The sequence below is a fragment of the Solea senegalensis genome, linkage group LG1 (assembly GCF_019176455.1).
Source record: "Solea senegalensis isolate Sse05_10M linkage group LG1, IFAPA_SoseM_1, whole genome shotgun sequence".
Lineage (NCBI taxonomy): Eukaryota > Metazoa > Chordata > Actinopteri > Pleuronectiformes > Soleidae > Solea > Solea senegalensis.
The window spans coordinates 6,846,480-6,861,649 of NC_058021.1; the positions used below are offsets into that span (position 1 = coordinate 6,846,480).

At 41.3% G+C, this 15,170-nt stretch overlaps 1 protein-coding gene across 3 annotated transcripts; it reads left to right on the forward strand.

The window, feature by feature from the left end:
• The first annotated feature begins 921 nt into the window (after nucleotides 1–921).
• Nucleotides 922–15,136, forward strand: LOC122768401 (serine/threonine-protein kinase tousled-like 1-B). 3 transcript variants are annotated; one of them, XM_044024393.1, is made up of 22 exons: nucleotides 922–1,582; nucleotides 3,444–3,565; nucleotides 4,043–4,111; nucleotides 4,274–4,312; nucleotides 4,434–4,509; nucleotides 4,580–4,623; nucleotides 5,118–5,201; nucleotides 5,305–5,385; nucleotides 5,488–5,580; nucleotides 5,695–5,805; nucleotides 6,066–6,202; nucleotides 6,518–6,709; nucleotides 6,896–6,962; nucleotides 7,258–7,355; nucleotides 7,589–7,670; nucleotides 7,787–7,878; nucleotides 7,972–8,061; nucleotides 9,385–9,554; nucleotides 9,874–10,009; nucleotides 10,498–10,609; nucleotides 10,750–10,857; nucleotides 13,366–15,136. In XM_044024393.1, the coding sequence occupies exons 1-22, from the start codon at nucleotides 1,459–1,461 to the stop codon at nucleotides 13,513–13,515; spliced, it is 2,277 nt and encodes a 758-aa protein (XP_043880328.1). In that variant the 5' UTR covers nucleotides 922–1,458; the 3' UTR covers nucleotides 13,516–15,136. The 3 variants fall into 3 exon arrangements, with proteins under 3 accessions (XP_043880328.1, XP_043880319.1, XP_043880338.1); XM_044024384.1 differs by having other exon boundaries at nucleotides 923–1,582; nucleotides 5,112–5,201; XM_044024403.1 differs by lacking the exon at nucleotides 4,274–4,312 and having other exon boundaries at nucleotides 924–1,582; nucleotides 5,112–5,201.
• Nucleotides 15,137–15,170: the final 34 nt, after the last annotated feature.

Below are 15,170 nucleotides of genomic sequence, written 5' to 3' on the forward strand. Positions count from 1 at the left end.
GTCTGGTCTATAGGGTCTTTTGTTCCAAATTTGGTGCAGTGCATCAAAATGCTTTTGGCTTCTTGTAAAGCAACACACACACACATACACACTTACACACACATACACACTTACACACACACACACTTACAGAATACATTTCCTCGCCCCGTTACTCTAACCTTAACCGTTTCAACTAAATCCCTAACCCCAGTTCTAACCCGATCTTAACCTAACACTATGGCCATGGAAAAAAAAAACTTTAAAAAAACCCTGTAAAGAATCCCTTTAAAGTTATAATAAGCTGCTAATACTGTATATACTGTACACTAGTGCAATATACTATTTATGCTGTAAATATCAAGTCCATACTGTGTATACTCTGCTGTCAATTTTTCTATTTCTTGTTTATAGTCTAAGTGTTAATATCTTCTTATATTGTAATTTTCTTTTTTGGTAATGCGTGTTTATTATTTTTTATCTTTATCTTTACTGTATTGCTGCTGAAACAATGTAAATTTCCCCACTGCAGGACAAATCGTATCTTATCTTAAAATGTCCTCACAACTTAGTTAAGGCCTATACACACAAACAACAATAAAACATTATATACATTTATACATACACAGTGTATATATAGTGGATAGATAGAAAGATACAATTATATATACGGTATAAATGTATGTATATATACACATATACTGTGTATGTATGTAGTTATATATGTACATGTTTACATACATATATATAGTTATAGTTTATTTTCTTGGTTGAGTGTATACGCCTTAATTACGTCGTGAGGGTGTGTGTGTGTCTGTCTGTCTGTCTGTGAACGTATAAACACAGCACACATACACGCGCGTGCGTGCGTGTGTGTGTATGTGTGTTTGTCTTCATTCTCCTCAAGCACACAGTAACTTTCGGCCATTTTTGTTGCTTTCTCCTAAACAGCAGCAGCAGCAGCAGTAGCAGCAGCAGTAGCAGCAGCAGGAAGCTGCTCTCAGGTCGACGGGAGTTGTGTTTCCCAGTGAACCTCGGGCCGGTTAGTGGGAGGGCAAAATGATCCCAGATCAGTGTTGTCTGTGTCGGTGTCATGCCACCCGCTCTGCTGGGAGCGCGGCAGCCTCGCGATAGCCTCGCCTTCTCCAGAATCACGGCACCGCTCGCGAACTGGATGCTGCTGCTGACAGGCGCGCGACGCGGCGCGGTGCGGTCATCATGCAAAGGTTACGCTGGATCCTTCTCAGCGAGTCCGTGAAGAAGAAGAAGAAGAAGCAGCCGCTGCTCAGCAGCACCCGCTCGGGTCGCGACATGCGAGGTGTCTAGCCAGAGGGAGAAGGAATTTAAAAACAAAAAAAAAACAAAACACGACCAACTATCCTTCATTCTGGCCCGTTCGGCTACAGCAGGTGTCGATGGACACGAGAGTTTGGGATTTGCAGAGTGAACGCTGGCTCCTCTCGGCGGTAAAGTGGCTTCATGAGTGTCCAAAGTAACAGTGGAAGTGGTGGTGGAAGTTTGGAGGCGACGCCATCTTGGTCGCAGCTCTCCTCGTCCCCAACGATTTCTCAACATATAACGGCGACCGCGAAGGGCAAAGAAGGTATATATATACGAGCCAAAGTGCTCGGGCCACTTAAATTCTCTTTAAAGTGCTTTGTTGGCAGGGGAAGTGCGGCTTGTGTGCCGTGTCGAGCTGACGGTTGTTGGGAGTAGAAATGGATGTCAAGTTCACTGATGCCAAACGTCAGCTGTCAGTTGAGTTGATGGCCAGTTGAAGTAGCAGCGGGGAGCTATCGGGTTTGCAACAAAGGCAGCGCTAGCTTCTTGTTTTGTCTGTGTCACTGTCTCTGCTGTACACGGTTTCAAGTTGGCTGTAACGACGCGATGCCATAGTACAGTGTCTCTGTAAACAGTGTCCTCTTATCAGCTGCATCCAGATGGATGTTTAACAGCTTCCATAATTGCAAAAGCAACTGCTACCAAGAACTTACAACCAGGCCTCGTTTTTTACTTTAGGGTCAGGTTTGAAGCATCTGTTGTGTGCTGTTCACTTGATGTAGCAGAATAACATGGGACGAAACAGTGAGCGTTAACCCATATCAGTTATTTATTATAGGACTCTATTGTTGCTGTGTATTGTTCTGGGAAGTGCTATTGAACCTAAAACCTCTTGATGTGATATAAAGCTTTGGCTGTGTAGACAAAATGTTTCCAAATCACTTCCTGCCTTGTCCTTAGGTAACCTCACACAGACACAGGCCTTGTAGGCTGCTCTGTTTCCCTGCACATAAGGCTTTCATCATGTCCATAGTAATGCCTTTTATGGCTCTTCCCTGTGCCAGAAGCTATGTAAAGATGACAGTCAGGAAATGTCCAATAAGGAAACAAACACTTGCAACAGCAGCAGCCAGCAAGGAGCTGAAGACGTGTGTGTCTGTGTGTGTGTATTGTCTGTATTGAAAGTGATAGTCATACAACATGGCCATATCAGGCAGCCTTTATGTAATCTTCGTATCTTTTATAAACTGATTGCTTGAAAAAGCACATTTATATGTAGTGTTATTGTCATTGTTTTGATTTGCAGCTGTTACTATCAACCACAAACACTTGTGCAAATCTGGCAACATACTGAGGACCACTGACACATTTGAATACAACTTCTGAAAAGCTTAAATGCACATTTACATTTTGCGATTTTTAAGATTTTTTACTGGTGATAAAACTCGTGTTTGAAGTCCCTGAGCTATTATTGATGATTCAATCAATCAATCAGATATACTTTATTTCCGCCCCCTCAGGGAAATTATTTTGGGGCGGCTAAAGTGCTACGGCAGCTGCAGAACAGTGCACAGCACAATGGGGACAACAAACTGCTTACGAAGGATACATGTTTCACAGAATGTAAATATCAATAAGAAATATTATATACTATAGAGTATTGCATATACTGGAGCATCGTTCTCGCCCTAAAACACATTAATAGTAAAGAATACATTAAAATCCAGACTTGACCTGACATTAAAACAAGGCATTTTAAACAGTATATGCTGTGCAAATTGTTCAAGAGGAAAGTACTATACTCTTTTGTGTCTCAATAATTAGATGAAAGATGTGCAGGCTGAAGATTTTTGTTAAAATCACTATTACACCTGGCATTGACTCCTTTCCCTCCTGGCTCCCCAGTGGCACAATGACCTTACTGCTCAAGATAGAAATGCAGTGTCATCTTAAGTATCAACCATCACAGGATGGAAGTGCATATTTTAAAGAGCTTCCCACTGTACCTGCAGTTAAATCCATTTTCTATTTTTATCCCTCTGATCACTCCAATTTTCTCTAATCCTCTCCCAGATTATACCTCCACTTGTGTTTTTAAACATAGGAGTGTTTCTCATCCTGCTCCTCGCCACTGTGTGTTAGCAAAGGTAATATTGTAACCTTACTCTGCTCCCTGTCACCAGGCCCCATGGAGGAGCTACATAGCCTGGACCCCAGGAGACAGGAGCTGCTGGAGGCCAGATTCACGGGAGCTGGCAGTGGCAACACAGTCGGCAGCACTGGGAGCACCAGTGGAGGTGCTAAGGTAACAGCTGAACAGAGGAGCCAAAGCCTCATTTGTCACCTACAACATGTATACTACACAAAAACAGTTAACCTGAGAACTTAAGACAATGACAGTAGCAACACCCTGTGCTTGCTCGCAGCAGCAAGAATGTTAAACAATAGTTGAACTGGTTGTGTTCATACGTGTCTAACCCCAGTGACTAACTCTTACATGATGACTCCTTGGTGATAAATCAGGGACTTTTTGGACCCAGTAAAAAAACTGAAGTTGTGAAAATGCAGGTAAATGTTCTAAAGGATACAGAGTTCCTGGAAATATTTGTGTTATGGAAAAGGGCCAAGGGACACACCTAAAGGGAAGATCTGTATTCATATCAGCCATGGCACTATAGGCCTGCCTCTAAGCTTTGTTTCAGTGTTGCTTACATTTCATAAGTACCACTTATTTGCATTGACTATTTTAACACTTATTTGTATTAATTCTCACTGTGTTCAGGGTCTGGCCAATGAGTCCTCCAACCACAGCTACGGCAGCCTGGGCTCATCCAGCGATAAGGAGTCAGAGGTAAAACAAAAAAGGTTTCAGTGAACATGGCTGACTTTTATTTATTGAGATGAGTCAGAATTAAACATGACACATTTATCAGCACAGATAAACAAGGTGTTGGCACTTCTCTATTCTTTTCTGCCTCTATCTCCAACTCCTCCTCCTCTCTTGTCTTCATAGAACTCTGATTTGAAAAGAGGGAGCTCTCCTGCCTACTCAGTATGTACTTCTCCTTCCCGCTGTTCTTTCCTGCTGAACTCCACCACTGAATCCTGCTGAGTTTGGTAAAACACGGGAGATTTAAGCCTTTTATTTCCCTCTATTTCATATCAATTCACAGACTCCTGAGAAGAAGCACTCTGAATCATCCAGAGGGAGGAAGAGGAAAGCTGACACCTACTCAGAGAGTAGTCAAGGTATGACTGATACTGCACTAGATCATACTATTACTGCTAGTTTGTATTAAGAGCTCACATTTCTCTGCAGGGAAGACCTCCACGCGTGGGCCCAAGATTAGCGACTATTTTGATGTGAGTATTACAACTGGCGTTAAGCTAATATGTCACTTTTTTTTTTTTTTAAATCTCAAACATGATTATTAAAACTGTAGTGCATATCCTTTAAATCTAAAGGTATGTCTGTCACATTTCAACTGTTTTCAAACAAGTTCACACAATGTTGAGCCTATCAGCTCCATACGACTCTCTCTTGTGTTACTCAGTATGGCAGTGTTTAGATCTCCCAGTGACATTCCCACACTACACACAGGAAGTTATTTGTTTTATGCCAAGTCAGACAGAGGCAACAGCAACATTGTGCTGTTAAAGCAGTCTATTTGTGTAAATGCATCTTACTCCCGCCCGCCCCTGCACTGCAGGTGTACACGTAAACACTCCCTTAGGTCAGTTATGATGGTATTGCTTGAAAGAGCCTAAAGAGGCAGAATCATAACATCAACAACAAAAATCAGAAGTTACTTTGCAACTTTTAAGTTAATCAGTTTTGTTTTTCTGCAAAGTTCCAGGGGGGAAACGGTTCCAGTCCAGTCAGAGGACTCCCATCAGCTCGTCGTTCTCCACAGAGCTCCCACTCTGCTCCGGGCTTAATAGTGAGTGTTTGACAAACACTCACACAGAAGCATCTGCATATGTGAGGTGGATGTGAGTTTCTCTGTGACTCTAGGAGGTTTAACGGCATGTCTTTGTCTGTAGATTCGGCAGAATAGCTCCTCTCCCACAAGTCTGTGCTTTGGAGAACATAATCCTAAAGCGTCCTGCAGCAAGTTTGTCCAGGTAATGTGACACGCATAGAAAACACACTCATCTGACACAATTTCTGCAGTGTTTTTCTCTGATACACCAGCTGACTTCTACTTCTACGTCCTGTGCTCTTAGACGGAGTTAACAGGGCTAAAACTTGCTGCTCTGGAAAGCAACAAGAGTCTGGACCTGGAGAAGAAAGAGGGGCGAATAGATGATCTGCTCAGGGTGAGTTCAGGTTATTTATCCTCTGTGTTAATGTTGAAGATAAGCACATAGGAGAATGTGTATATTTCATACTACACAAGACGTAACACTCTCTCTGCGGGCTTATCTGAACAGGCGAACTGTGACCTGCGCAGACAGATTGATGAACAGCAAAAACTCTTGGAGAAATACAAGGAAAGGCTCAACAAATGCATCACTATGAGCAAGAAGCTGCTCATAGAAAAGGTGTGTGTTTTGTGTTTATTGTTTTCATAACAGGGGAATATGAAAACAATAACCACCAACAAATGTTGGTGGTTATACACGGAACAGAGCAAAGTTCCGGAAAGTTTTTTGACGTGCGACAAACAGGACATCATATTAAGTGGCACAGAGGCAGTTTATCATTAGGTCAACTTGTGCGTTGAAGGTATAGCTGCAAATGAATAAATGTAACTCTAACGGTCACCCGTCATTTCTGATCATGTGCACATTTCTCTGCACAGAGCACTCAGGAGAAACAGTCGTGTCGTGAGAAGAGCATGCAGGACCGCCTCCGCCTCGGTCACTTCACCACCGTCAGACATGGAGCGTCCTACACAGAGCAGTGGACCGATGGATATGCATTCCAGAACCTCATCAAGTGAGCGATTACAAACTTTGTTTTTTATTGCTAGTGAATTTTTGTGATTGCACTTTGTCGAGATTTTGCACTGAGCATTGCATTATTCACTCCTAAATATGCAGTATGTAAAATGTACTGTCGAGGTATATGTATGAGGAATGTATTAACTGTTGATAGTGTTTCTATTTATATTGCATCAGGTTGTATATATGGGTAATTATCGTATTAGTAATGGATCGAGTGGGTGAAAAAGAGGAACTGATGAGTGAAAATGGCTTCCAGCTCTGTTTGGAAACACACTGTGTAATATTTAATATATGTTATATGCTCCAGGCAGCAGGAGGGTATCAACCAGCAGAGGGAGGACATAGAGAGACAGAGGAAGCTGCTGGCCAAGAGGAAGCCTCCAAACCCCGCGTCTCCCTCCCTGACAATGGCGTCCACCTCTGAACCCAAGCAACGCAAAACCAAGGTGGTCAATGGCAATGATTCAGACCCCTTCCTCAAGCCTTCCCTGCCTCAGCTGTAAGTTCACTGGACTGTCAGTGCAGGATATTGAGCGTAAACAATGTTTAAATATTGTTTGTGGCATTTGTTATGTCCACAAACTGAGAGTGAAATGCTTCTATGTTGTTTTCACCAGGAGGATTTGTAAATGTTTATGTTGGCTCATATGTTTTCTTTTCTTTCTTTCTTTCTTTTTTTGGGCAGACTGACCCTCGCTGAGTACCATGAGCAGGAAGAGATCTTCAAACTCCGTCTTGGACACTTGAAGAAGGTGAATAGGAAAAATATACACAAGCAGTTAGTTATTCATTCATCAAATCAATCAATAAATCAGTAAAATGTGTTATGTCTAGAAAACCTTTCTGCCTGGAAAATATAAAACATTCAGCCATTTACCAGATATTCATCATGTCAAGTGAACACAAACTATCTGTATCAGATCTGAATCTGTATCAGAAATGTTCTCATCTGTTTGTTTGGTTGCATAAATTGTATTCTCTAAGATGCACATTACAACTCAAAAACAATTTAAATATTAAATGACGAGTGTTATGCTTTGTTTGTAGGAGGAAGCGGAGATTCAAGCGGAGCTGGAGCGGTTGGAGCGCGTGAGGAACCTCCATATCAGAGAGCTGAAGAGGATCAATAACGAGGACAGCTCGGCGTAAGTCCAAACCTAATAAATGAATGTAAACCACACAGAATCACATGGAATAAAACCATTTCATAAACAGTGTGGCTGATTTGTACATTGTTTTCATTTGAATTATCCAGGAGAGGAGAGATACAATCATGTTTCTTGTTTCAGAAAGGACATTGATTTAGCTCAATCAGTTCCTAGAATAAGTTCCTTATGTTACCTGATTATATTAAAAATAAGCGATCCTCTTCACACAGGTTTAAAGACCATCCCACTCTGAATGAGAGGTACCTGCTGCTGCACTTGCTGGGCAGGGGCGGCTTCAGTGAAGTCTATAAGGTAATAGCCGTAATACAGCAATTATTTCCTACGCTCACTTTCTCTCTGTGTGTATAATAAGCTCAGACACATGAACATGTGTGGGTTTTTTTTTGTGTTTTCTTTTTCAAACACAGGCTTTTGACCTATTTGAGCAGCGTTATGCAGCTGTTAAAATCCACCAACTCAACAAGAACTGGAGGGAGGAGAAAAAGGAGAACTATCACAAGTAGGTCTCGTCCACACAGTGAACTTTACGTGCACAAAGGCAGACTGCCTCTGCAGTTACACACTGACAACACTGGCATTTATTTTCTTCCAGGCATGCATGCAGGGAGTACCGGATACACAAGCAGCTGGACCATCCCAGAATAGTGAAACTGTATGACTACTTCTCTCTGGACACTGACACGTGAGTCACCTCTGACCTCTGCCAGCTGCAGTCCTGCTGGGCTGACGTATCCTGTGGTTGTTTGTCACACAGTGCTGCGTTGAGAACTTTAACTGGCTTGTTACATTTGAGGTAACAGTCTAACCTTTGGCAAGTAAATATTCAAATAATGCATATAGTTGTTTTTGTGTAATCTGCCTCGAGCCACGACATCAGAGCTGCATGTCTCAGCAAATGTAGGGGTAAGAGGAATGTGTGATTCAGCATCATCATGCCCTGACAATGGAAGTCACATTTGAGGAGTAAAATGTTAGCCATAGAGTGTTGGATTATCCATGTGACACCAAAGAGATAAACAAACTAGTAGCCATATACTGTACCTGGTGGCACTTTCCAGTTAGTTATCAATAAACCACTGGTATTTTTATGATATATTAATCCGTTGATTGTTTTCTAGAGTAATTGAGTCATTGTTTGGTGTCAGTTGGTGTTTCACAAAACCTCGTAATTACAACCACAAACCCAACGGCAAAAGATGCAATACATAGATCTACTATAAGCAAAGTGACATAATTGTAAATAATGTACAGTTTTCTTTGATTAGTAAGCTGTGTCACACGTGGGTAGCACTGTTGCCTCACAGCAAAAAGGTTGCTGGTTTTGTGTCTGATCCTTTCTGTGTAGAGTTTTCAGGTTCTCCAGTTTCCTCCCACATTTCCAAAAACATGCAGAGGTCAATTGGACACTCTAAATTGCTTGTGTGAATGTGAGAGTGAATGGTTGTTTGTCTCTATGGGGCCTTGTAATGGACTGGGGATCTGTCCCTTGTGTACGCCGCCTTTTACCCTAACCCCAGCTGATACAGCTGATATTGTGGAGGATAAAGCAGTAAACAATGGATGGATAATGAGAGGAGTGTAAGGAAAGGGACTCAGAGGTTTAAATACTAGGGCTCAATTTTCGATTGTAAGTTACTATGAATTACTCGTCAACTATTTTGATAACAGAGTCATTGGCTTGAGTATTTTTTTAAAGAATTAAATCAAGCGCTTAGATTTTTCAACTTGTTAAAAGTGAATATTTCCTGGTTTCTTTGCTCCATATATAAGAAATCGTTAAAACAACCAAAATGATTTGGTTTGTGGACAAAACATTTTCTGGACCGCTGATCACTCGATAATCGTTAGTTGCAGCCCTATTAAATACAAAAAAGAATATTTCCATGCTGATTGAGCTCTTCAAAGAATTGATGCAAATCACACACTGTAATATTGCGATATTTAAGTATCAGTGTTTCACTACGTTCCTGTTTGTAACTCGATGTTTGTCGTCGGGTTCTTACAGCTTCTGTACGGTGCTGGAGTTCTGTGAAGGAAATGACCTGGACTTCTACCTGAAACAGAACAAGCTGATGTCGGAGAAGGAAGCGCGCTCCATCGTCATGCAGATTGTTAGCGCTCTACGCTACCTTAACGAGATCAAACCCCCCATCATTCACTACGACCTCAAACCCGGTGGGTCACCCTTTCAACAAGCATATGAATATTACAGCACTTAAAGATATAATGTAGCAAATAGATAGCATAATCCGTGCATTTTCTTTAATCAAGAGTTTAATTTGTCATTTTGTTATAATCATTAACGATAAATAAATGAAAAACTTGTTTTTAACATTGCACATCAACAAAAGCCTCATAACCCTAGCATGCTTAGAGGATGCAAAGCTGATAAACAGTCACATCTAAGTATCTTTTTCAGTTGCTCTTGAGTCTTTTTGCTCATTAACCTTGAATCGAACACTGAACTGAGTCTCGCTGTCTGTGTGTGGTACAGGTAACATCTTGTTAGTGGATGGCACGGCATGTGGAGAGATCAAAATCACAGACTTTGGCCTGTCAAAGATCATGGACGATGATAATTACGGTGTGGATGGAATGGACCTCACGTCACAGGGGGCTGGCACTTACTGGTGAGACACAAACACCAACGGTAGCAGACGCTGCCCCCACCCCATCATACTCTACAACATTGTTTCTGGGTCATGACCCTAAAGTGTGGCCAAATTGAGAAGGTTGCGAATACGTGCCTCCTCCTCAGTTTGTGGGTGCATGATGCTTTACTGTTAAATTGCATGACCTGAACGGAGAGATAGATAATGTGATCAATGACACTGGAGCTTGTCCTGCTAAAACATGTCAAAATGGCTGCAGTGCAAAGGGCACATGAGTGCACAGTGGCACATGTATGAACATTGCAAAACAAACATGGACATGACATGGATTACAGTGAATGTGTGTAAAATAAAGGCTCCCACATGGACCCTTTGCATAGCAGCCATTTTGACATGTCACAATACTAACCGCAGCACTTTTCTTTTCAAAGATTTGTGGAAAAAACATGTATGAGCTCTAAATAACAATGATTAGCATGATTATTATTTCATTCATGTGTTTTCAGGTATCTCCCTCCTGAGTGTTTTGTGGTGGGGAAGGAGCCGCCTAAAATTTCCAACAAGGTGGATGTCTGGTCTGTGGGAGTGATCTTCTTCCAGTGCCTCTATGGACGCAAGGTACAGCACTGAAACACTTTTTTTTCCATGGACTTATGTCTTTAATCCAGTGTCCACGAAACAACTGTAGGTTGCGATGATATTTGGAGCAGTGAAAAACAGTAAACTGCGCTCATTTCAACATCTTGTGTTTTTCGCAGCCGTTTGGTCACAACCAGTCTCAACAAGACATTCTCCAGGAAAACACCATCCTCAAAGCAACGGAGGTTCAGTTTCCTGCTAAACCACAGGCCAGCACAGAGGCCAAGGTAGCACACATCCATCCCCACATACACATGTGCATACACTTGAATATTCAGTGTGTAAAATGATTTTCTTTTGAAAGAAAATAAGAAAATGATACCGACTTTTTAAAGTATACAATTGCCTGATTGTATAGATTGTTGTTTTTCATTACACCAGGATTATTATATTTATCAGGAGCCAGGTCAGCTCTATTGAAAGCCACCATTTTGGACCACCATGTTTTTACGTTATCCTTCAATGAACAGACCATCATCTTAATAAATACTGCAAAATTGTACACCTTTTACTTTTAAAAGAAGAGGGTCATTTACTTCTGTCACTGCTCTCCTAGCTAATACCAAAATGGTGTAAAGGTTGAAAAATCATTACCATATATATATATATATATATATATATATATATATATATATATATATATATATATATAAAAAAAACATCTCATTGTCTGAGGTGTGACTTCACCTCCAGATCTGAGCCAAGTCCACCCACTGTGATTTAGAAAAATGCATGTAGGCACAGAGCTGAAGGAGATGGAGGGGCTGTGGGTGGATGTGTGAGACAGGAGTTGCTCACTGATCTTCTCATAAGAGACGATTACACCACACCTGTGCTCGAGTTGCTTAATCTAATGCTTACTTTAATGGTCCATGTGGTTCTGCTAACTCTCGTGAGCCATAGTTGGAGTGAAGGTCTGAAAGGTGGCGTCAAAATATGCTAAAACAAAAAAAATCATAGTGTCATTATTTTTGTACAAATTACTAGAGCTGAATCAATTAATCAATTATATGATTACTAAATTAAATGACAACTATTTTGTGCGGTTTGAAGCTTTTTTCATGATTAAAACGAGATTTCTGATTGTTTAAGCTTCTTAAATGTGAGTATTTTCTTCATTTCTTTGCTCAAAGAAATCATTAAAAGTTAATCATTTTGGTTTGTGGACAAAACAAGACATTTGACTAACACCGATCACCATTTTTTAATGTTTTCTGAAGTTTTATGGACCAAACGATTCATTGAGGAAATAATCGACAGATTAATCGATTATGAAAATAATCGTTAGTTGCCGCTCTACAAATTACATTTGATCTATGATTGGTATGGGTGATCATTCTTGTATCCTAACTCTCATTATGACCAGAAAAATATCAAAATCCTGATCATTCGACACTGGATGGAGTCTGTCAGTGAAAATGTCCATTAGATTTCTGCAGCACTGATGAAAGTCATCGTCCAGCTTGTGTCTTTGTTGTGGTTGTTGGATTATTTAGTAGAGTAATTAAGTAAATATCAACCACTGAGTCAAAAGTGTACCCTACTGCTGTATCTACACGACTACAACTGTTGATTTAAAACTTGTGCTGCTCTCCAGACTACACACATTTTTCAGCTGTTGTAGTATGAATGCAGATCTGATACGGCGTTAAAATGCTCATCTGGTTGCAGATGACTTTAAAAGAAAATTGCGTGGATGTACCGTATTTTCCGCACTATAAGGCGCACCGGATTATAAGGCGCACCGGATTATAAGGCGCATAGAATAGACTTTAAAAGAATTCATTAGATGGAGCTGCGCTAAAGGGAATGTCAACAAAACAGTCAGATAGGTCAGTCAAACTTTATTTATAGATTACAAACCAGCGTTCTGACAACTCCGTTTACTCCCAACATGAATAAACAGCTGTTTTATGTGATGTGGTATTTCGTTTATCTTTTAACAACAGCAGGGTATAACATGTAGTGCAACATTTATATCACATAGTGGAGGGGAACTTTTCCTGGATTCAATAAACACGTAAAAAACAGTCTGATACTGTTACGGTAAATCAAACGTTGTGCTATCACAATATAGTAACACTCGAAATAGTGCAAAGCAATAACAATATATAAATAACTCAACGTTGCTCAAACGTTAATGTCACACAACACAACACACAAAATAAACATGTAAAGCTCACTTTATCAAGTTATTCCTCATCCGCGAATCCCTAAATTCTTCTTCTTCAGTGTCCGATTTAAACAGTTGGGCGAATACGGGATCCAACATGCCCGGCTCCGTCTCGTCCGGATTATACGGCGCACTGTCGGCTTTTGAGAACATTTGAGGTTTTTAGGTGCGCCTTATAGTGCGGAAAATACGGTAGTTTAATTGTAAACTCCTGTGATGATGAGCCTGTCTCAGCCTGTGTATTTTAAAATAAGCATAATTTCAGTTGTGTCTTTAAAACACACAATATGAAAGAAGTAATTAGAACAACAACGTCCAGCATGTAAGAAGACAACTTTTCTACTCACCCTGCCTTTACCGAGCATGTCGGGTCACTACAGTTGCCCTCGCAAACCAGGAAGGATGTAAACTATGAGTCTGTCACAACTCTCTCCTCTCTCTGTCATGTCCGTCCTGCATCAGATTATATGTGGGCCGAGCTGTTTGAGTAGTGATTACACACCGACTGCGTCTTTAAGCAAACATAGACATAAACTCACACTGAATCTCATTTTCTCCGCAGGCGTTCATCCGGCGCTGTCTCGCCTACCGCAAGGAGGACAGGTTCGACGTTCACCAGCTGTGCTCGGACTCCTACCTCCTCCCGCATATGAGACGTTCAAACTCCTCCGGCTCCCTGCAGTCGTCCGCCTCCTCTCTGTCGTCCTACTGACTGGCTCTCGCTCACATGACTGACAGGACCCTCTGGCCAACCGCGAGGCAGGATCGTTGGAAACCTGAAGGATAATGAACACGGATCTTCTTCTTCTTCTTTTTTTTATGGATAAAATTGAAACGGAAGAGAATGAAATGGAAAGATGGATTGAGAGAAGAGGAGAGAAAGGGAGGCTCTTTGTTGTGTCCTTGAACTCGACCGTGAGAGTCAAGGGAAGGGGGAAAAATGAAAGATTGACAGATTGAAGGGAATTAAAAAGAGATGAATGGTGATTAAGGAGAAAGAGGAGTAGCTTAACACGATGTGGAAAAGAAAAACTAATGAAGTTAGTGTAACTTTTTTTATAAACTTTTATTAATTCATCCTCTTAGGAGACATGTCAACAACTATAGGAGCTCCTAGATGTTCTGCCCATTCCCACCTCCACGTACACAACATACCCGTTGAGAATGGTGTCACATAAAGACAGTGTTTATGAAGGTGGAGGCCAGCAGGCATCAGAGGGACGGGTGTGAGTGTCAGTGTGTCTGATATCCACTAGCTGTTTAACTTTAACTCTGCAACCCTTTAAAATGGGGCATAACAATGATAAGTGACATGTCATTGAATATCCCTTTGTAGCCCTTGAAGCACACAATTGGGATTAATTTCAAAGTAGTGACGTGACAATGATGGGACTTGACAAAAAAAAAAAAGGAATGAAAAATGAATGAAAAAATGTTCCAGATGAAATTTCTGGGTTTGATTTGCACTTCTGATCCAGGTAGTGTTTATCTGGACTCACAGATTTGGCATGAAGTACTACAGAGTGAGCGATTCCTCGACTCAGTCAAATCCTCCGTTCATCATTTTTAGTTGTATTGCAAAGCAGTGCAGTTCAGGTCCACTCAAATGTGGACGTGTGAATGTGTCTTAATCCATATTTGCTGTTCAGGTGAAGAGTCGCAATGTTTCAAAGGGCGGAGTTTCACACAGCACCATGTTCACATGGATGTCCCCATTAACGTGCGTGAAAAGAGCTGGACTGGTCCGAGTGACTGGATCAGCCGTTATTCTACTGCAAAGACTGGGGACACACAATTTAGTGTACATTTCATGCGCAGGAGGCTCGTGCAAATGTGTACTCATGACGAGGCGTACCATTGCTTCCCAATGTCTCACTTTTTCTCAGTTTGTGTGTTTCTCTCTGAAAGCTGTTCTCAGTTTGCTGCTATAAATGTGGCTTTTAGTTTGTGAGGTGCGAATGGGTTTGTTTTTTTGCCTCGCATATGTCCATACTTGAACTGTGTTTAGAGGAGCGCTCTCCAGAGCTTCTTCTTCTGAAATGGACACCGGCTGTGCCGTTAGAGGGGAGGCACCACGTTTCTCCGCCAACAACATCCAATGTCCATGTGGGTTCTCGTTTGTTTACTTTCAAGTTACAGTGCGACAGACGCTATATGGAGCTATATATGGAGCTCAGTCTGTGCTGTGTGGTGAGGGATGGTCAAAGCTCTTCATGCTAGTGGAAGTGGGCACGATTCACGTTGGCTCATGATGCAGCATGTTTTCCTGCAGCTAGAAATCAAGTGGATATATACAAGATGTTGTTGTTCTGTAAATAAAACACTTACCTGTATGTTGTCACATGTTTATGCTCCACTCAAATGTCA